General features: G+C 43.6%; 2 protein-coding genes across 2 annotated transcripts; one reads left to right on the plus strand and one right to left on the minus strand.

The window, feature by feature from the left end:
* Window positions 1–1833: 1833 nt before the first annotated feature.
* gss (glutathione synthetase) lies at window positions 1834–13406 on the minus strand. The gene is made up of 13 exons (XM_080533318.1): window positions 13297–13406; window positions 12818–12962; window positions 9957–10102; window positions 9425–9500; window positions 9131–9270; window positions 8493–8609; window positions 7871–7951; window positions 4941–5018; window positions 4679–4745; window positions 3932–4126; window positions 3765–3846; window positions 3154–3343; window positions 1834–2763 (listed from the first exon to the last, which is right to left on the minus strand). Exons 2-13 carry the CDS (start codon window positions 12950–12952, stop codon window positions 2640–2642), a joined length of 1431 nt encoding a protein of 476 aa, XP_080389444.1. The 5' UTR covers window positions 12953–12962; window positions 13297–13406; the 3' UTR covers window positions 1834–2639.
* A 979-nt stretch (window positions 13407–14385) lies between these two features.
* On the plus strand, window positions 14386–20814 carry LOC308160160 (U8 snoRNA-decapping enzyme). The gene is made up of 5 exons (XM_080534050.1): window positions 14386–14498; window positions 19027–19158; window positions 19370–19410; window positions 19662–19902; window positions 20077–20814. Exons 2-5 carry the CDS (start codon window positions 19027–19029, stop codon window positions 20323–20325), a joined length of 663 nt encoding a protein of 220 aa, XP_080390176.1. The 5' UTR covers window positions 14386–14498; the 3' UTR covers window positions 20326–20814.
* The last annotated feature ends 1662 nt before the right edge of the window (window positions 20815–22476 follow it).

A 22476-nucleotide genomic window follows, 5' to 3' on the forward strand; every position in this document is an offset into this window, starting at 1 on the left:
ATGAGTTAAGAAGCAGCGGAGGTCTTCCTTGGAGAAAGATCTCACCAGAACGTCGTAAATGTTTGGATCCAGAGGAAAAGGAGCACAAGGTTTGAAATGGCTCAGGTACTGTAGAATGTCCATCTCACTGGATTTCGTTGTCTGGTACTTGTAAATGGTAAATGGTAAATAGTAAATTGTAAATGCAACGTTGTCTTGTCTTGTTCGATGTCTGCTACTACACTGTTTGTGGCTCATAAATCTACTGCATATTAACATAATACACACCTATGACATCACAATCAAGTTCTGTCATCGTCCTGGGTAACCAGAACCAGAGCAGTGGGTCAGAGATCTGGTCAGATTGCTATTGTGACATCATCAGCAGCACATGTCTCTGTAGGCTATGGAATCTGTAGCAGTCCTGTACTACATTACCCTACATAATAATAATAATAATAATAATAATAATAACTTTATTTGTATAGCGCTTTTCCTGCAAACGTTGCAGCTCATCATTATAATGATTTGCAATATCATATCTGGGTTGTCTGAGTGAAGTTTTATGAAGCAGTGTTCACTATGTGGCCAGGTTGCAACTCTCCCCACCTTGCTATCTGCCACCTCCTGCAAACCCAGGAGTTGGAATATGACTTTTTATATCCTTTCTAAGTCTGTGCTTACACACACACACACACACACACACACACACACACACACACACACACACACACACACACACAAAATGTTTGTTTTATGGCAGCGGTGTGTATCTCTGTTAGTGTTTATTGAAACAGTGCTGCATCAGAAACAGATGCTGTCACGGAATACAGAAGGACTCCACGTAAACATGGATATTACATACACACACACACACACACACACACACACACAAACACAAAAGTATATTCAGCCCATTGCAGCATCTACACAGTGTGGAGAGACACACATCTCGTTCCTTCATGGTTCTATGCTATTGACAATCATCTACACACACTCTCCCTCTCTCTCACACACACACACACACACACACACACACACACACACACACACACCACCACACACTCTTAGATCGCTAGGCTAGGCTGTCCTCTCTGATGTGACGCTTTCTAAGGAGAGCTGTGTGTGTGTGTGTGTGTGTGTGTGTGTGTTCCAAGGCCACAGCATTGAGCAGCCTCTCTAGAGCACATAAACATCCTGACAAACAAGCGTCTTCAGTCAGCTCTTAATGCCACTCCTAATGGAGTGGACTGACTTATGGTGCGCTGCTCCACTACCGTCCCGTCCCGGACCAGAACCTGTGCACCCGCTTTGTTCTGCTTTCTCCACTGCCAACTGGGCCGTACCGGGCCGTGGTACCCGTACTGATGTTAGCTACCCTTCCTGACTCTGAGCGAAAGGTGCTATCCATGCTACTCTGTGACGCTGCAGACCGTTGATTGGTCAATGGAAATCGTCACAATAATACACGCACGCACGCACGCACGCACACACACACACACACGTAGGGTAAGCTAACATTATTCCTAAATCAGGCTTGGTTGATGACAATCATACATTTAAAGGTCCATGTAACACTCAAGCTTTCTAAAAGCTTTCTATTGCTTGTAATGACTATGACGTTTAAGCTGCAGCAATCAGGGAATGAGAATCCCTTGAAATATTTCATTTACAAACACAGTTTTGGTCTGGAAAAGCACTTTCTAAAATGGAGTGTCCTATCCGACGCTCGGTTGTTACTGCCAGGGCAGTTCTAGCCAATCAGACACGGCTAGTCCATTTCAGGGGTTTATATGGCAAACAAACCTACGACCTGCTTCTTTAAATGAATACAGAAATTCAAAGGTCCGGTAATAAACCATTTATTACTGATATTTCAATCATACCTTTAAAACACTGACAAACAATCACTCTCTCTCTATATATATACATATATATTTATGCCATTAATATTTACTCTACTGATACTAACTGTGAAGACTTCCCTGATAAGGTAACTTGATACCTTTGACATATCATACTCTTTTTTTTCAAGTTCCATCAAGATGAAATCGTATGGAGTTTCGATCCTCTCTTTGATTGTTCAATATCTCTATCTATAAAATATTATAGATAATCTACTATACACACCTTTGGTCTAAAATAATCATAGCACATTGATTTCATGGATGTGTTCTACTCCAGACTACAGAGTCATGATAAATGCACTTCCTCAGTTACATCTCAGCACAACTTCACAGCATCCGCAAGTGTGTTTTATTAGATTTTCTGCCATATCTGTTTGATTACTGATTTACCCCAAAAAACTATGAGCACACATAACCATTCTTCGATAAAAATAAAATAAAACGGATACATAAAAAAAAATGATAGTAGGGATGCACGTTTTATCCTAAAATATCTCCTAACTGTTGACATAGCTCCTCCTCTGCCAACCTCCTACAAGAGGTTACGTTATGTTGCCGTAGAGTGGTAGCGGGAGCGGTTGTATCGGAGTAGCTTTACGAGTACGAGTACTGGTATCGGTATCGGTGCATCCTTATTTGCTAGAGAGCAGCAATTCTTCCTGTGGTCAAAAGAAGTGCACTTGTGTTTGTTTCTTTTCGCTGTGATCGTCCTCTTGTGCAGTTCCACTACGACCATCAGAGGGCGCAGTGTTGTCAGATGAGGAGAGGGTTGTCCAGCACTGCCACTCCTGAAGCCACGCCTCCGTCAGAGTGTTCAGAACTCTTGGTCCTCAGTAGATGACCAACACACTCGTTCAGGATCATGTCTTTACCCTGCCTGTACGGACACACAAACACAGAATGTCGGTAAACACACACAAAAACCTTATACAGTTATATGTACAACACCTCCATCATCATGGATGAACCTAGCCTGTATCACATATGAACTTCAACCAAGCCTGACATTTTGCATGTACAACACAGTGGAGGCTGGTGGAAGTATAAATCACGTTTGATACCGTTCCTGAATCCATTCCATGCATTACAACGAATCACAATTTCTACCTCCACCAGCCTCCCCTGTTCCCTGGCTACAACATCATTTCAATAGTTAGTGAAATGGAAATCAGTGAAAAAAATAGAATTGGGTTTCACGATTTTTTTTTACGAATGACATTGATTGTAAGAAGATTGTGAACAGGTGGGTTTGTGTACTGTACGTTACCTGACGTAGGCCCCGAAGACACCCAGCTCACTGAGGCAGGTGCTGAGGCAGAGCGGCGCGTCTCGCCTCAGGAGGTAGTTGTGGAGGGGGCGGGGCCTGATCTTGTCCATCAGGATGTAGGCGGTCCTCTCTGAGTTCTGCTTCACGTCCCCCAGCACCTCACAGATCTCTGAACCGTAGATGTTGTTCCCTGCAAACACGTGAAACCACACAAAAGGTTCAAATTCCTAGAAGTTATTTTGTTATTATTTTTTAGGTATTTAAAAATTCATTATAAAGGACTTCCTATTGGTTGTGATACTCGGGTGGGGAAACTCGGGTATCATTTTTGTACGACGAGTTTCCTAGTTCCAAGCCTGGAGGTTAGAGAGGCCGGCTAGCCATCGGACGCTCGCTGGTTTGATCCCCGCCTCAGGAGTGAGCTGCATGTGCCCTTGAGCAAGGCACTTAACCCCTAATTGCTCCAGGGGCGCCGACTATGTCTGACCATGTGCCTAAACCCTGTGCCTAGAGCAAAAATACCAAATTCCAACAATTGACAGACAAGTCGATTGCATGGCAATAAATCAGTAAAAAATAAAATAAAAAAACAAGTCATTGGTTCCTCTTACCCCCGCCTTCCCTCTGTGGCTTCAGGACAAACTGGTCTGGTTTAGCTAAAGCCATCGCCACAGTCTGGTCGCCCTCTGGCCCCTGTGGTGAACAAACAAGGACATGAGGAAAACAACACGCTTTTTTTACAAAGACATTGGCCAAGGGTTAGCGGTTGTTCTCTCACCATGTCCAGGGTATAGAGCCCGGCGAAGGTGTCCCTGATCTGGGCCACGACCTGGGGCTGGTCAGGGAAGAACCTCTCCAGAACCCCGGGCCTGGCCAGCTCCTGTTGGACCTTCTTGGTGCCGGCCAGGTGGGTGCTGATGTCTGGACACTTCACAGCCAGAGAGCGCTCCATCATCAGACGAGCCTCCCAGCTCTGCACACACGCACACGCACACGCACGCACGCACACAATATTCATGAGATTAACTAAACTGGGCAGCATAAAGACGAATACTCAAAAGTTATTACTGGGAGCTTGGTTGAACCAGCTTTGCTTCCCTTCGAAGCTAAGGGGTGCTGCCAAATCACTATCCAGCGTTGCCATTAACAACATCTTCCATTAACACCTATCGTGGCCTAATCGTTTTAGCCAGGGCAGAACAGATCTAGCCTTGTCTGTTCAATGGCAGGGGAAACACTGGGTTGGAACCATAGTTCCATAGTAGTTTCCATCCTGACTGGTGAGGCTGTGATCCTCACTCCTGGTCCTGGAGAGCCTCAGTACTGCAGTGACGCAGCAGTGACGCACCCTGATTCAGCTCATCACGGTTTAGAAGATCAGTTGATTAGTTCAATCAGGTGTGATAGCACTAAACAAAAACCTAGACCAATTCCAGCTCTCCAGGACCATGATGAGCATCACATATAGAGCTTCTAGAAGGTCAGGTAGCACTCAGAGAAGAGGTCAACCAAAGCATGTTCAGACCTGGTCAGTGTAGTTCTGAGGCATGTACCCATTCCGGAAATACACGACTGCAACCTCTTGTCCATTTCTGACAGAAGAGAATGAGAATGATATTAAATGTAATCATGTATCTCTGTAAAGAACATCAGATAAACATGACATAAAGCATGGCTTGGTTAACTCAGTAACACAACTATTAAGAAATTAAAAATACACTGGGCAAAGTGGGCAAAAAGTTTTTGTGTCCCAGACAAAAGTACTTTTGTCTGAGACACAAACTTACACAAACAGCCTCTTGTCCTGACCCAGGGATCCAGTCTTAGATACATCTTCAAACCGCCTTCGTACAACAGGAACATTTCTAAACACAAGCAGAAAATACAAGGTTCAAGGTTTCTTTATTTTCCCCCTTCAGGAAATTAGTTTTGCAGCCAGTGTTAACACAGACAGAATACAAAAAGGACAACACAGTAATCAACACAATAAAATCGCTGAGCTAGTTCAAAGAAATGGAAATCCATACCAAGTACTAAAAAGTGCTAGTGTGCAAATATTCGCCACAAATTAATCATATTAATAGCACTAGGGATGAAGGAAGCATAACATATTTTAGTCCTCCTAGCAGGAGCCCTGAAACGACGGCCAGAGGGTAAAAGCTCAAAGTCCCTCTGGAGTGGAGGGTCCTGGCAGACCCATACGGCTTCAGCCCTCCTAAGGACCTGCCTGTTACAAATGTCCAGAAGCCTGACTACCACCAGAGATCCTACTGGCCACCTTAACAACACCTCCAAGTCTGTTCTTATTGGATAGATTTAGGTTACCAAACCATGCAGCAATACACAATGTTAGAATAGATTAAATGAAACTTCTGTAAAAGAGCGTCATCATCTCAGTAGAAATGTTAAAAGATAATCTTTTCTTAGGAAATAAAGTCTTTGCTGGACGTTTTTTGAGGCAGCGTCAACATGGGATTCAAAACAGTTTGTTATCAAGAACAATACCCAAATGTAGAGCTATCACACTGTCAACACCTTGAATAACAGTTAGTAGTGGGCTGGGTGCTGACTTTCTGAAATCAGTGTACATACACGAGAAATAATCTATGTCGAATTGAATCATGTTGACGGTATCATACTGTACTTCGCAGAGAAATCAGTCAGAGTCATACCGATTAATATTATACCAAATTATTATGAGTAACTGTTTATTTGAGTAGGGACAGATGCAATAAAACTGACACATTGAAATGAACAACAGTGGGATGCAGTGTACCATAACTAGGGTTGGGTACCGAAAATCGGTACCGGTAGGTACCGGTTACTTTACATTCGGTATGTACCCGTACCGAATCGCAAAGGAGATTTCGGTGCCTCATTTCGGTACTTTTCTATCTCGCGACGTCACATCGCCTGTTAAATTTCCACTCAGTGAAAGCAGCGAGTACGGAAGGATAACGAGAAGGTTGCTAATAGCAACTTCCGCTAGCGGGTTGGCGTAACGCGACGCTCGACTTATGGGTGCGTTCCGTAAACTCGTTCTGGAATTCTGATCACCACTCGTGGAATGCCTTCTGTCCAATCAAATGACTTGCTCCCCTTATGACGTCTGGCCCAGTGTGCGCTGCGACGCTCTCAGAGCGAGTTTACGAACGCAAGCCTTTGATTGGACAGTGCACTCCAGGATTCGACGCGTCTGTTGATGACGTTGCGCGGATGTGTGGCTGCGCTCTGCGAGGTGGACAACATGATCGGGGATCTCCTGATATTCGGGTACTGTGTCAGATCATGTATATATCATGTAGATATGTCCTTATCCTACTACTGTGTCTGAAAAATCAATCTTCATGTCATCATGGACCAGAGAGGAGGAGGGGAGGAGTAGTAGCTGAGCGGCAACAGAGTTTGGATTTTGACCAGGTGGAGGGCTCCAGTTTATCAGAGTTATATTTCCTCTTGGTTCTGGGGGCTATGCAGGCCTCTTCACTAGATCCCTTTTCTAAGAATATTCTGATGTCCTTGAGGGGCTGCCGAACAAGTGTGTACTCGTATTCGACATCAGTACCAACGATAGGCACCCCCAGCTTAATGGAGTCCCCAAGGCTCAGGAGTTTTATTTTCATTTATTTTAATTTGAGTGTATATTTAACTAATATATATTGTGCCTCAGCAATAAAAAAGTGAAAAGCTGTTTAATGTTGTCGACCGTGTTATTATTTATATATATATATATATATATATATATATATATATATATATGTCATTTAAAAAAATCAAAAGTACCGAATTAAGTACCGTTTTGGTACCGGTACCGTTTTTAAAGTATCGGTTAGGTACCGGTACCGGATAAAACCCAAACGGTACCCAACCCTAACCATAACACGTTAGCTGATTTACTGTGCCGTCCCTAGATAAGACATTCAATTACTCAGTTCAGTGATATTGTACCGGACTCAATTACAATGTACGTGGCAGAGCACCACTGGTCTTCAGGGTTGGGCGGTATCCAATTTTTGACACCGTTAAACCGTCCCCAAATTTACCACGGAATTAAAAATCTTTGAGGCTTTGAGACTTTGAGGGAGCCGCCAATTTCAAATGATGAATTTGTGACAGCGGCTGATGAAAGGTGGATTTTTTCATTGAGAATAAAAAGAAAGAAACGCACTAAAAATACTTCCGGTTCATAATGAGACTATGGTGGGACTGTATGTATGGGAAATCCTGCCGACACTCACCCCAGTACAAAGTGCAAAACGTATTACGGCAGACGAGTGCTATAAATCGTGACACATGATTATGATTGCTGCTTTTAAAAAATTACAAATTAAGAATTAGTAATTTATTTGACAAATGACATTGTTTACAAAAGGTTCTGTCATCACTTTCATAGCGTCTTCAATCACACAGACAGTGGTGCTGGACAAACACCCGTAATGCGTTAATTATATACTGTATATGTGTTACGGTACATGTGGGAAAACTAGGGTTAGGGTTAGGTGCTACGTCGACTTGGTACATGCTGGCATGTCTAACCCTAACCCTACCCCTAACCCTACCCCTAACCCTAGCACCTAATCTTAGTTTTCCCACATGTACCGTAATATATGCACACATGGCACAGCAGATTTCTTTTATAACTGTATTGAAACGGACACAGTTTCTATTTTCAAATACCATGGTATACTGTATTACCGCCCAACCCTACTGTACTTACCTTTTCCATAGCTCATTTTCCAGATATCGATGGTCGTAGATGTTTCTCTGTACATCCTCAACCAGGAACATGACCACCGCCCTGTAATGACAGAGCATAAGGCCACTTAAACCCATTCTGTTACTAATAAAGGTAGCAGTATTCCAAATGCTCATATATTTGTAGTCAATCTAGAACTATCTGTAGCTTTTAAACCAGTGCTACTTAATCCTGGTTCTGGAGAGCTGCAGTGAGTCCAGGTTTTAGTCCTAGCCTAGTCGTATCATATCTGATTGAACTAATTAACGAATATACAAAAGTCTTGATTAGCTGAATCAGGTCCGTCACAGCTGAGCTGGGACAGAAACATGTAGTACTCTCCAGCACCAGAGCAGCACTGTGTTCAACTTTCATTCATTTAGTACAAATTGGCTAAACAAGAAGACCCTAACTCATCTCGATCCTCGCCTCAGGAGGGAGCTACATGTGCCCTTGAGCAAGGCACTTAACCCCTCCAGGGGCGCCAACTATGGCTGACCCTGTGCAATTGACAATTGACTGACAAGTTGATTGCATGACAATAAACAACTATTATTATTATTATGATTATGATTATTATTATATCTAATACGGTCATCCTCACCTTTCAGACCCGTAGAGCTCCCAGGCCTTAGCCAGCCCCCTGGCCAGGCCTTCAGCGGGGTTGTTGTCCAGGATACGCTTGCTCTCCTCCATCCGCCCGGCCACTCTCAGGATGTGTCTGATGACAGGGACATGGAGTTGTCATGACTACATCATCCACAAGAGGTACATTCTAAGATACATTCTGAGGCTCGAACAGACAAGAACCGTAGGCAAAAATCTTATCCAAGTTGGCTCCAGAACGATCTAGAACCATTCCCCTATTCCACACTATCCCCATCTGTCTGCCGGTCATTGCATTAAATAAACAGTATCTTATCTCTACCTGAGTGAATTCAAACAAAAATAAAGTGCTCAGTGATTTGTTTTGCTTTTGTTGTTTAAATGTCTCTGTTAAAAATGTTTATTGTGTCTGTTTCTATTTTATCTTGTACTATATGCACCTTTCATTTCTTTATATAATAAAAAACGCTTTATAAATATAATAAATAATAATAATATTTATTTTTATTTTTATTATTATTATACTGACTGTTAACTGTTACAGAAAATATGGGGCTAACTAACCAAGTCAGCTCAGCTCAGCTCAGCTCAGCTCAGTTTAGTTTAACTCTGTAGTGTGAAGGTTGGTGGACGTACCGGTGGACGTCTGGCGTGCGCGAGGACAGACCGCCGAAGCTAGCAGCAATGGTGTTGATCTCTATCTGCTTCAGGGAAGCCCTGCCCTCCCCGTCCTGGTCCAGCATGTAGTCAGACCGGTTCAGACCCACCACTATGGACTGAAGGCACACACACACACACACGCACACGCACACCAGTGAGGACAAGGTCTTTGATTTCACCTCATTCTGGATGCGAGTGTCGAAAAAAGACTCCAGATTGTCATGATGACTGTGTTGTCGTGGTGACCTAAGCTGAAAAGAACCATCCTACCTGGGTCCTCCCCTCCTCTAAGACGTGTCTGTAGATGTTGAATAACCTCCCAGTGAAGTCATCCACTTCAATGGTGCTGTGAAGAGAAACGGTAATAACACACATTCTTAAATGGGACAGAAAATCAATAACGTTGACTTTTTAAACTGTTCCGATAAAAGGTTTTATTTCAGTTCATCTACATAAATGCAATAATGGGTAAGAGAGCATGCTAGTACTAGTCACAGCATGGCTGTGATCACCAAATCCCTTCCCAGGCTGCCTAGCTATTCAGCATTTCTTATGTGATGGTAGATACTAAGTGCGATCCTTGGGAGGACCCTACCCTGAACCTAACCCTAACCTAACCCTTACCTAACCCTTACCTAACCCTTACCTAACCCTACCTAACCATGACCCTAACCGTTTTAAATCTCAACTTCAGCGATGGGGCACCAGGATGGGTTCGTCCCAGGCATCCCACTTAGCATCGCCCCGTACGTGACCCTCTACCTGACTAGAGCCTCCTCTACCTGACTAGAGCCTCCTCTACCTGGCTAGAGCCTCCTGCAGGAAGCTGCTGTCCTGGCTGATCCTGTCCACCAGCAGGTTGTAGTGTGTCTGCACGGCCAGCGCCTGGAGGAAGACCGCTCTGGGCACCGGAGAGGGGAAGAGTGTGAACGGAGCGTAGGTGACCACCTGAAACCAAACACACAAGTACAAATGGTAAATGGTAAATGGTAAATGGACTGCGCTTATATAGCGCCTTTTTTGCTGCTCCAAAGCGCTTTACAACAGCCTCTCATTCATCCATTCACACACACATTCACACACCAATGGCGGCAACAAACAAACACACTTATGACAATAAACTCTTATCTACTAGGAATGTCTTCATCAACAAGACTGAAATATTAAACATTGCGAAGATGTTGGCCTTTGATTGATTGATTGATTGAAAACTTTATTAGAAGGTTTGCAGAAGTAGGTACATGAAAGTACATATTACATACAAGGTCAACTAAAAGGATAAAAACCCAAGAAAGCCACTGGCTTATTTCAATTGGGGCCTGCTCTGCTCTGTAACATTTGGAGATGTTGCTGCTGGGTAATAGGAAAAACATGAATACTGTATGCTGAAAAACATTTCCAGCATCCCTAGTGCCCACTGACACAGAATAAATTCCCACCCAATCCGGTCAGGAAACACAGGACTCAAAGGGAGACAGATTCCTGGCATGGCTGGACATTCCTCACGCCTGCCTGAACACCGTCACCAGGTCCAAATGGCTGACCTGCTGTTCATCTGAACCACACTAACACCACCCACGCTAGTCATGTCCAGAGTCGCGGATCAGCATTTCACAAGTGGCGGATTTCACTTCTCACTGTTTGCTGTATTGTGTGCTTCCCTATATCCCCATAAGTGGTGCGGGGGACCTTTTTGAATATACAGGGCGCCCTGTAAGTAATGGGACAGTGAAGCCTTAAAGGTATTGTGGACAGATAAGACAAATCATGATCATGTTTGTTTGAGTGATTGCAAGAGGTGTTTTTCAGGGCCAAAAAGTGGAAAGGCTCGTCAAGTCAATCTCCAGATTTAATGTACAAGAATACCCTATATAAATAAAGTTTTACTTACTTACTTACTTACATAAAAGCTTACAATCTCTAGTTTAACCTCATAGTCATTATTTGAGCCAAAACAAGAAAACATGCTTCACTGTCCCGTTATTTACAGAACGGCAACTTCAGTACTTTTCAAGTAAATTACTGCGTGACCAAGATGGAGCCAGGACAGCCTGCAGGACAACAACACCAGAGAGGTGTGGAGCAGCGTGACCAAGATGGAGGACAGCCTGCAGGACAACAACACCAGAGAGGTGTGGAGCAGCGTGAGGACCCGCAAGTGGCTGGAGATCTGGATCTGTTCCAACGAGTTAAAACAGGTCTTCAACAGGTTTCACTCAGGGGCTCGTTGTCTACCTCCCCCCAGCTCCACCAACGACTCTCCACTCTGTCCTCCTTCTCCTTCTCCTCCCTCCAGCTCTGCTCAGCTACCAGACCAGCACCCCCCCCCCACCCCCCATCCTACTCACACCTCTCACCTACCCCTTTTTCCCCATCCAGGGCCCCCATCAGTCTGCCCCCCCCCCCCCCCCCCATCACTTTATTTTGTTGTTGTTGTTGTTGTTGTTGTTGTTGTTTGTGGTGTGAGCTGCTGTAGGTGTGAGCTAAAGAATTCAGAATCCAGCTGCTCGTGTGTTAACCAGTCCCAGAAGGAGAGCACACTTTACACCTGTTTTAAAAACCGCTGTCCTGGCTACATGTTAGTTGTAGAATTGATTTTAAGATTGGTTATTGGTTTATTGGTTTACAAAGCACTAAATGGTCTCGCTCCCGACTACATGTCTGACATGGTTTTAAGATATGTACCCACTAGATCCCTGAGGTCCTCTGGTACTGGTCTCTTGGTTGTTCCAGGGTTAGGGTCTAGTCTAAGACCCATGGTGAGGCCGCTTTTAGCCACTATGGTCCCAGACTATAGAACGGCTTGCCGGAGGACTTGAGGGTGGCTCAAGAGTGTGGATATTCTTTTTAAAAAGCTTAAAACACACCTCTTTAGCCTGGCTTTTATCTAGTGTTTAGGCTCTCAACTTGCACTTTTACTCCTACTTCTTATCGCCTATATCTCTTGATATAGCTTATTTTATACTTCTGCACATTTGATACAGTAGCCTACATAAACTACCACACTGTACAAGCTACCTCACTGTATAGCTCATAACAATATATAGCTGATAACTGTATACCTCTAAACTAAACTGATGTTTACAATACTGCCTCTGCGTGCACATACCGTATATTGTATAGTTACCCATCACTATCATTCTTGTTTAATTTATATCATGTTCTTATATCACTATTTGGATGCTAAACTGCATTTCGTTGTATTGTGCTTGAACTCTTTATGACAAAGCTCAATCTAATCTAATCTTTTATTCCTGGTTTTATTGTGTTGTATTTTATTTACTATTGTTTTATTACCATTGTTTTATGTTCAGCACTTGGATTTGCATTACATTTTTGGGGGGATTGATTGATTGAGCTGCTGGAAAATCTTAATTTCCCTTCAGGTACTGTATTGGTCCCCATTTATCTATATATATTTTGTATCCCTACCTATCTACCTACCTACAGTACCTACCTACCCATCTATCTATCTATCTATCTATCTATCTATCTATCTATCTATCTTTTGGATCCCTCTTTGGTTTCCCGTATTGCCTCGTACCCCGGCGAAGCAATTGACTCAGTCTGTCCCATCCAGTGAATAATCCCCTACATGTGGTCCTAGTCTGATGTTACATATGGTCCTAGTCTGAAGTACACAAATCGCATGAAATAGTTCACCTCTGATGAGTTGGGCTCTTCTTTAATGCGCATCAGAACTCCATGTAGGAGGGCGGTGTCCTTGGCTACGTCCATTAGATCCTTTATGAGAGCCGTGTCCATCAACACCTCTTCTGGTATCCCGTTCACAGCCATGTCTATTCACCTGTGGGTAAATCAGTAGGTCAATACTTGCACTGTAACTGTGACTATACAGTTTTGCTCAAGCACTAGACTAGCTCGCACCAGAGTCTGAATCATCTAGAAATGACAATAGAAACTGCAGCCGTTTAGGAGGTAATCGTTATGGTACAGTGATCTAGCGACGTGCTCGTGTTGTTGAAATGTGCTTTATGTTGTTGAGATGTGCTTTATGCGCCCCGAGATATGACATGTTGACAGCCAACCAGATCGCCAAGGAGATCTTAGCTGTGTTAGCTAAACACTAGGAACTTTACACACCACACGCCATCACGTGTTAGACAATGTGTTCCACTTACCCAAGGCGAGCTATCCGTTCTTCAACAAATCTGCGATTATGAAGAAAACTCCGAACTAAAAAGGTGATCGATTGAATGAACCCCGACACCGACAACACACAGTACAAAACAAGTAGCAGAACAAGTTAATGTCTCCCCCTCAAGCTTGCGATTGGTTGGAGCTTTTCCTCAGTGTTTACATTAGCCAATCAGAGAAACATCCGTGTACACCTAGGTCGGAGTTCAGCTTTTAAATGTATGGCCAGTTTATTGTAAGGCACTCATTCTGATACTGATTGTAACTTCTTGTCAATAGTCTCAGTGAGATCACTGGTTGTAGGTGCTGACATGTGGAGCGTCATCAGCATCCAGTACATGCTTCTTTTTTTGTGATCAATGTTTTATTATTATTTCAGGGAATAATACAAGGGAGTGGTAACAAACAATTAAACACAGGAGAGAAATACAATGACAAAATTCAAGTACAAATACAACTTTCCCATAAACCTTCCACCCCCCCTCTCCCCCTCCAATCTCTCTCTAGCTTCTTGTATGACAAGTGGCAAATATATTGTACAAATATAAAAACCCAAGGCAACTGCGCTGAGGGACACCTCACTGCATATATCTGTTGGGTTCTTTTTAGATAAAAGTAGTAGGTGTAAAAGGGTGTAACTCTCCACTCTCCATGTGATGGCATTATCCATTTGTTTTGACCAACCATCAGTCACCTACGCTTTATACTAGGCTATAGTGTTAGGGATACTAGCCTAATAGTTAAAGAGAAAAAGAGAATACCATGGGCTTGCAAATCATTTCTATTAATTGATATGAAATATGTTATGTTTGTGTGTTTCTTAATTGCTGCACATTGTGTTAATCAGAATAACAATCATACCACATTTTGAACCATACTATTTTTGTTTTGTATTCTATGTGTCGATTCAGCATCTTTAATCTTTATTTTATCAAAACGTTGTGTATGAATCATGGTTATAAAAAGTGTTTCACTCCAGTCCAGTGGGTGGCGGTATAGAGCCTTCTGTCAGTTACAGCTATGAGCCCCAAGCTTCCTGCTTGCTAGTGTGTGCAAGTATCCAACTGCGCGATGGACCCTACTCAGTTATGGTGGGAGGAGGCACGCAAACTGGTGATCTCCAGAAAGGACCAATCTGCGAAGTAAATCGTTACCAAGAAATGTCTTCACCAATGTGTTTCTAAAGGTGTGTAATAACATGTCCTAAAAGGTTGAAATTCAACTCCTGTGGGAAACCTCATAAAAAACTGCTCAAAGTTGGGGTACCGATAACCGATTTTCGAAAATTCGAAAATGCTTAAATTGGACTTGAGTAACTTTTGAGGGGTCAAACTAGGCATTTTTCATGATTCTGAGTTGATTGCACGCATTTATTTGTCACCAAGAGCACTTCCTGGTGCAACCCCCAACCCCCCCCCCACCCCCATTGCTGGTTGGCATTCAAAGTGAGGAAGTTTGGAGGTAACAGGTAACATTAGACAACATTAGACAGCACCAGCAGCAGCAACAACCTCTTACTCTGTGGATCATGGACGGACACAATATATTGCTTTTAACTTCAGATACGTAAGTAATATCAACATGTTTTTCTTACAACTTGAAATGTTTCACTTCACTACACTGTTAATTTGCATACTCAACATAAAAGTTATAACTTTGCTTGCAAACAGTAAGGGGGACCAGGCGTTAGTCCGACCTCCCATTAGTCCGACCATTAGCCTTAAGGTTGGGGTTAGGGTTTCGGGTTAGGGCTAGGGACATTAAGTGGTTGGACTGGGTTATGGTTAGGGTTAAGGTTAGGATTAGGGTTATGGTTATGGTTTTAGTGGTTAGTGGTCGGAACCAGTGGCGACTGGTGCAAAACAATTTGGCACAGCAGTGTGGCGGGGGGGGTCCTCTTTCGCGTGCACGATTTTTTTTTCCGCGTGCACACGCATAAAACACGCACTGGCGCTCAAAACAAAGACGTAATTTCACTTTACCCACGCAATTCATAGCTTTCATGTGACGTCACAGCATAGTGGAAACGCCCACCTGACGGGCAAAAGGCACTTTTTGCGGGCAAAACCCACGGGCAAAACCCACTTTTTGCGGGTTAATAACTTTGATTTCCCGTGGGTTAGGAAAATAATTCCAACGTGTCCGGAAAGAGGAGGAGCCAGGGAATCCAAAAGTTTTTGAATGGAGTCGATCCTCCACTCCTATCACAGTGGACACAGCAAGGAGCGAATTAGCGGTAGAACTCCCGAACGCCCGGTTGATCGAGTTTCGTATTAAAAGTATATGTTCTCGGGGTGTCAGCGCGGTGTGTAAGGGCTCAAAATGACCGTATACTGATGGTGAATTTAGAGAAATTAAAACTGTGTTTGTAGCACCTCCATAGCCGGTGTTATTCACGGTCAAAGCCGGTCAAGGAGGCACCCTTTGCGGCTTAATAACTTTGATTCTCCGGGGGTTACGGTAAAAATTCCAACGTGTTCGGAAAGAGGAGAAACCAGGGAATCGAAAAGTTTTTGAATGGAGTCGATCCTCCACTCCTATCACCGTGGACACAGCAATGAGCGAATTCCCGGGTAGAAATATCCCCTCGACCCGCTGTCAGCGGGAGTTCCGTCCAGCAGCGGTAGAACTCCCGAACGCCCGGTTGATCGAGTTTCGTATTAAACGTATATGTATACAACAACCTGTAGCGAATACCCTGGCAATCTAACAATTATATTAGAGTGTATAATGCATAAACTGGGCATAGTCATGGTCTTTGCTTGGCTGGCTGGTTGGCTGCATTAACCTGTTGTTGTTACTTGTATGTTCATTACGTTACTTCAAATGAATGCCCCCTAAGTCAAATCCATCAACTGAAGATAACTCGTGAGTTTAGAATGAGAAGGTTCTATCTCCGTTTAGAATGATAAGGTTCTATCTCTGTTTAGAATGATAAGGTTCTATCTCTGTTTAGAATGATAAGGTTCTATCTCCGTTTAGAATGATAAGGTTCTAACTCCGTTTAGGGTAGTTCAGAGATATTGAGCGTCAAAGTTTTGACATTCCATTATGTTTTGTGAGATGGAACCTTTGTATTTTATTAACCGTTTGCGTCCACTCGCCATGTTGCTATGATACTTTTTGCCCGTCAGGTTGGTGGTTGCTAGGGAAGAAACCACGTGACTGAAAGCTATGAATACCCACTTAAACATGTGTGAGGATACGTAAAGGCGTTTTGTGACAGAACTTTCACTTTCATTCATGAAATTCACCCCGTCTGTGTTACTGTTTACACAAGTACAATCACAGTGTGACAGTCAGATGGAGCATTCGGTAAACAACAACAGCAAGGTAATGCATCAGCTGAGTTAAAGAAAACCAACTCTTACCTTTGATGACAGAACATGAGCCGTGTTTACCCGCATATTGCTATGAATAGTTCGAAGATAGGTGCTTGCACGTTAGGTGCGAGGCTGCTTGGTTAACCCATTAGCGGGAACATTATTAGTTGCACAAAATAGGCTGATTTAATTGACCATGAACATCAGAGACAGACATTACGAATGTTCATTTAAAATACTCCGGAAGCCCGAAGTCCGGAAAACCGGAAGTCCTCAGCATAATGCATTGTCTGCAATACAACCGGAGATTCAGGACGCACATTTGTGCGCCCTGGCCAAGAAATAGAGACAGCCAATTGGAGCGCTGCTACAGCTCACGTGTAAGCGAAAAGTATTCGTCCTGGCATAGAATTGCATTGACCGGCGCCCCGCGTTCTCCCCCTATGTATTTTAACAGTGAGTTTTACACACACACACACACAGATAAAAATGTTTATTGTATTGGAGGATTTTTAATGAATGCTGATAGGCGCCGACAGAATATCAGCCGCGTTTTGTGAATAAACAATGTTCATTTAAAAAAAAAACTTTTACAAATCGCAACTAGGAAGTGAAGGTGGGGGCGGCGCCCCAGCGCCCTCTATCGGCCAGCCGCCACTGGTCGGAACAAAGAGAGGTCGAACAAAGAGAGGTCGGACTGACGCCACGCACCCACAGTAAGCAACATGATTAGCTAACGTTAATGGTAACTCCCACTAAAAGTTGTCATCACCAGCTTAACATTAGTTGTCAGACTCCCACGTGTGTATTACACTCCAAAAACTACATCTGATTTATTTATTTTGTTAAATGCTAGCTGTCTGCTCCATTACCTACCTATAGGTTGACGTGGTGTAGCCTACTGCCTCAGAGATTTTTTTTTTGCTGTTTTCTTTACTGTAAAGCAGATCTCTTATTTTCCTCCTCAATACATTATATTTGAAAGCTATTCCTCCTCCACATGACAGATTTTGACTTAAATGTCACAAAAATATTGATATTACTAACTACTAAATATTAAATATATATTTTCATTCTTGCAGTACTATGGATGAAGATGTTACTCCACCTCTACTCAAGTGCTTCATCTGTGAAGGCCCGCAGATGCCAGCTGAGAGGCTTATAGAAGGAACTCCTAAAGGCTACTCTACTTTATTGAAACAGGCAGAAGCGGTTGGGAATGCTACGATTTTGGAGTGTATGAAGGAGGACGAAAATAAGGAAAGACTTAGGTACCACAAAAAGTGTAAAAGTGGTTTTTACAATAAGTTTGTCGAGGTCACCAAGAGGTCAGCTGAAGCAGCAACGGCAGAGAAAGAGCTAGCAAAAGTGAAGCGAAGACGCACTAGCCCTGAGTTCAGTGCATCAACTGGATGCAGTTCTACAAATAGACAGTCCGTTCATCTTCTGTACAAGAATGTTTGCATTCTTTGCAACCAACCCGCTCATCTCTACAAACATAATCCAGCAGACGCTAGAAAGAGATATAGAGTGCCTGATAATTTGACTGCAGATAGACTGAAAGCAAGCTTGCTGAAGACAGCACAGAGTCGTGGGGATGACTGGGGCACTGAAGTCCTTGGACGTCTGGAAGGGATACATGACTTGGTAGCAGAAGAAACCTTGTACCATTTGCGCTGCAAACTTCTTTTTGAGAGGGGAGACCATTACTCCAAGACTGAAGATAAAGGACAAAGAAAGAGAGGACAGAAGAAAATTGATGATGAGCGAGAGGCTGTTTTTATTGAATTCTGCGAATGGCTAGACACAGAACTCGAGCATGGGGTGATGACGCTTGACCAAGTCCACGAAAAGCTGCAGGAGTTTGATCAGTCACCAGATAAGAGCCTCTCTTATTCAAAGAATGAATGAATGGTCTTTATTGTCATTGATATAGTACAGGTACCAAACAACGAAATTTGGGAAAAGAAAGAAAGAAATGGCTAAAGATGAAACTCCAAGAGAAATACCATGACACATTGTATTTCACATCACAAGAGAGAAGGGCAGATGTGCTCTGCCTCAAAGATGACACCAACAACATTCTGCGAGAGCATCATGCTAATCTTGAGCAAGGAGATGAGAAGACTCAGAGATTGGTGGTGTGTACTGTTGTGTCTGTGTCTGTGTGTGTCTGTGACTCTGTCTCTATGTGTTCTGTTGTTGACAAGCAGAAGCTGATGGCAAACTGCATCAGCTACTAAGAGAGGAGGCATTGGCTTGTTATCTGATTCTCTCTCTCTCTCTCTCTCTCTCTCTGTGTGTGTGTGTGTGTGTGTGTGTGTGTGTGTGTGTGTGTGTGTGTGACGTGTGTGTGTGTGTGTGTATGTGTGTGTGTGTGCGTGTGCGCAGATGGCCAGTGGACAGCTGTCCAGAGAGGAGGCGTTGGCATGTCCGGGCTGCAGACATGCGTGTCACATGATGCTTTATGCAGACACACACACTCAGCTGTTTGGAAAAGTGCCTATCAAACATATCATACTGGTGAGAGAGGTGTGTGTGTGTGTGTGTGTGTGTGTGTGTGTGTGTGTGTGTGTGTGTGTGTGTGTGTGTGTGTGTGTGTGTGTGTGTGTGTGTGTGTGTGTGCGCGCGCGTGTGTATATATACAGTATGTGTGTGTGTGTGTGTGTGTGTGTATGTATATATACACAGTGTGTGTGTGTGTTTATGTAACTGTCTCTATATCTATCCTCAGATGCAGATGCGCTTCGACGGTCTTTTGGGTTTTCCTGGCGGGTGAGTGGGTAATGAAGAGTGACAGAGGAGGGTGTGTCCTATAGGATGAGTGTGTGTCCATAGGAGGGTGTGTCCTATAGGATGAGTATCGAGCCTGAAGTGTGTGACTGAAACTGTATTTATGTTATTGTCTAGGAGGACTCTTGAAGATATAGTCTAGTAGATAATAGTGGGTGTGTGAGTGTGTTTATGTGTGTGTGGGTGATGGACAGCTAAAGTACAGTGGCTGTTATCTGACATTTAACCCTCAGGCTAGTTAACCCCTTAGAGGAGTCGCTGGAGGCGGGGCTTAGCAGGGAATTGTGGGAAGAGCTGGGCGTGGAGCTTCCTGTGTCCATGGAGGATCATGTGACATCCTGTCATGCCCCCTCTTCCTCCTCCTCCTCGTCCTCTCACCTCATCACTCACTTCTACGCTCAGAAGATGGGAGAGAAACGACTCAGAGAGGTGGAGAAAGCAGCCGCTACCACGGCAACAGACCACGGCCAGGAGGTAGAGATTATGCGTGTCTGTGTGTCTGTGTGTTTTTCTTTTTAGGCAGCAGGGAATCTGACCATGCGTGCCTATGTGTGTGTATGTGTGTTGGCTGATTTGATTTGTGAGATAAGCTCTGAAGGAAGTGGGTTGAAATTAAATTTCTCTCTCTCTCTCTCTCTCTCTCTCTAGGTAATGGGGATGGTCAGAGTCCCTCTCTACACTCTGAAGGGAGGAAAAGGAGGGCTTCCCTCGTTCCTTTCGCACTCGTTTATTGGGAACAGCCGTTCCCAGCTGTTGGACGCTCTGCTGCGCTTCAGCCTGGTCCTCCCAGAGGAGTTACACACAGCCCTCACACACTCTGTGACCCTGCACACACACACCTCTGAGGATCTACACGCTGCCATCAAACTCACAGAGGAGATGAGGAAACAGCCTTAATACACGCACACACACACACACACACCTCGGCAACACTTCTAGAATATGGATCATGTGATGTTTAACCATCCGCGGTGTCAGTGATAGATGCACAGCATATATACAGCACATATATATACATGTATTTAGTACGTACTGCCTTATAGTAACGCATTTGGAACTCTTCCTGACAATCTAAGGGCTGTTCAGACTGTTGGGCCTTTTAAAGCAGGCCTTAAGAACAATCTTTATCGGCTGGCCTAACCTTTATTATGATTGTTGTTATTCTATTTTATTCCTATCCTTTATTTAAACTACACTGTTGAGAGGCTGCTCTAGCCAGACTACATATGCTGAAATGGGGAATTCGACGGATAAAGACACTACCTCAACCCCTTGTTGTTGAGCTTGGAGCAAGAACCCAAAACGTTTGGGTCTATTACAACTGTATGTGACACAAGTGACAAATAAAATTTGATTTGATTTGACCTTCTCCTCGGATTCTTTAATTGCAACGCTTGTGTGATCAAACTTAATGTAGTGGTACACAGCACTCCGTATAGCAGTTTGAGTCGTATGAGTTTTCAAACTACAGCCGATTGCTAAAGTCAACCTACAGTAGCTCATTTGAGTTTCCTAGACCTTAAATGCAGTTTTCTATTAACGCGCCACTTGTCACACATAATAATATGAAAATATGACATTATTCGTTTGGCCAGAACTAGTGTATCATTTGCATATTTGACGCGGGGGGGGGGGGGGGGTAACAATGTAATCAGTACGACTTCCCAATTAGAGCTACTATTATTTCCACCAATTCTTCATTACAATGCAAATACTACTTCTCTGAGAAGTTAGAGAGGTTCTGTCTGGGAAGGTTAGAGAGTAGTGAGAGGTAAAGGTCTTTTGACATTTTCTGTATATCAATGTACTGTTTTGCATTGCATGTAAAGATACTTGCTGTTCTCAGACACCGTTATTGTATGTCAGACTTAGAAAACAGTAAGCCATTTGTGGACATAATGTGATGCCCTGATTATTTTTTATTCAAGGATAATAGGAAAGATGTCTGCGCCAAAGAAGTATCCTTTGAAAGCTTGGGGGCTACAACATAGTTGTACTAATGGGCAAAAGTATCCAGGAGACAAAAAGGGGTGGATAGATATCTCGTCTGCAGAGGATGGAGAGAAGAGAGAGAAAGAGGTGGAAAAATGTGATGAGAGAAGAAGACAGAGACGTAGACTGACAGGAGGATGGAGGATGAGAAACACAAGAGAAAGAGAGAGATGAAGAACAGAATGACATGGAGACACATAAGGGGAGTCCCATTCAGAAGAAAGAAAAGAGCCTCCGGAGAAGAATATTCAACTTGGGTAACCAGAAGTGGAAGTAAGTAAGTAAGTAAGTAAAGCTTTATTTATATAGCACCTTTCATACAAGAAATGCAGCTCAAAGTGCTTTACAACAGGGATAAGAACATAAAGTGAATATAAAAACATATACAAGCATAGAATGAATATAAAAGCAGGGGAAAACAGTCAAAATAAAAGGTAAAGATTTACATTTCTTACACACTATGTGTTACATGTCATACATTCATACACTACTATATATTATTTTTGCCCCCCCAGTGAGTGTAGTCACGCTAGTATGGGACCTGCACCTGTGGTACACGCTACCCCACCCGCAATGTACTACACCCTCAGTGAGTGTAGTCACGCTAGTATGGGACCTGCACCTGTGGTACACGCTACCCCACCCGCAATGTACTTCCCTCTCACTTGGTTGCAGGGTATTTCAACCGGGGCCTGGTTACCCCTTAATATCCAGGAGGACCTACTGTCCCTTCCTTAAGCCTAACTTGGATCTCGGCGGGCCTGGTTACCCCTGAAATCTAGTATCCAGGACCTACTGTCCCTTCCTTAAGCCTAACTTGGATCTCGGCGGGCCTGGTTACCCCTGAAATCTAGTATCCAGGACCTACTGTCCCTTCCTTAAGCCTAACTTGGATCTCGGCGGGCCTGGTTACCCCTGAAATCTAGTATCCAGGACCTACTGTCCCTTCCTTAAGCCTAACTTGGATCTCGGCGGGCCTGGTTACCCCTGAAATCTAGTATCCAGGACAGTAACATATTTAAAGTGTAATAGCTGGCAAATGAGCAGTGGGCAGGT

Source organism: Nansenia antarctica, assembly GCF_963989245.1.
Source record: "Nansenia antarctica genome assembly, chromosome: 6".
Classification (NCBI taxonomy): Eukaryota; Metazoa; Chordata; class Actinopteri; order Argentiniformes; family Microstomatidae; genus Nansenia; species Nansenia antarctica.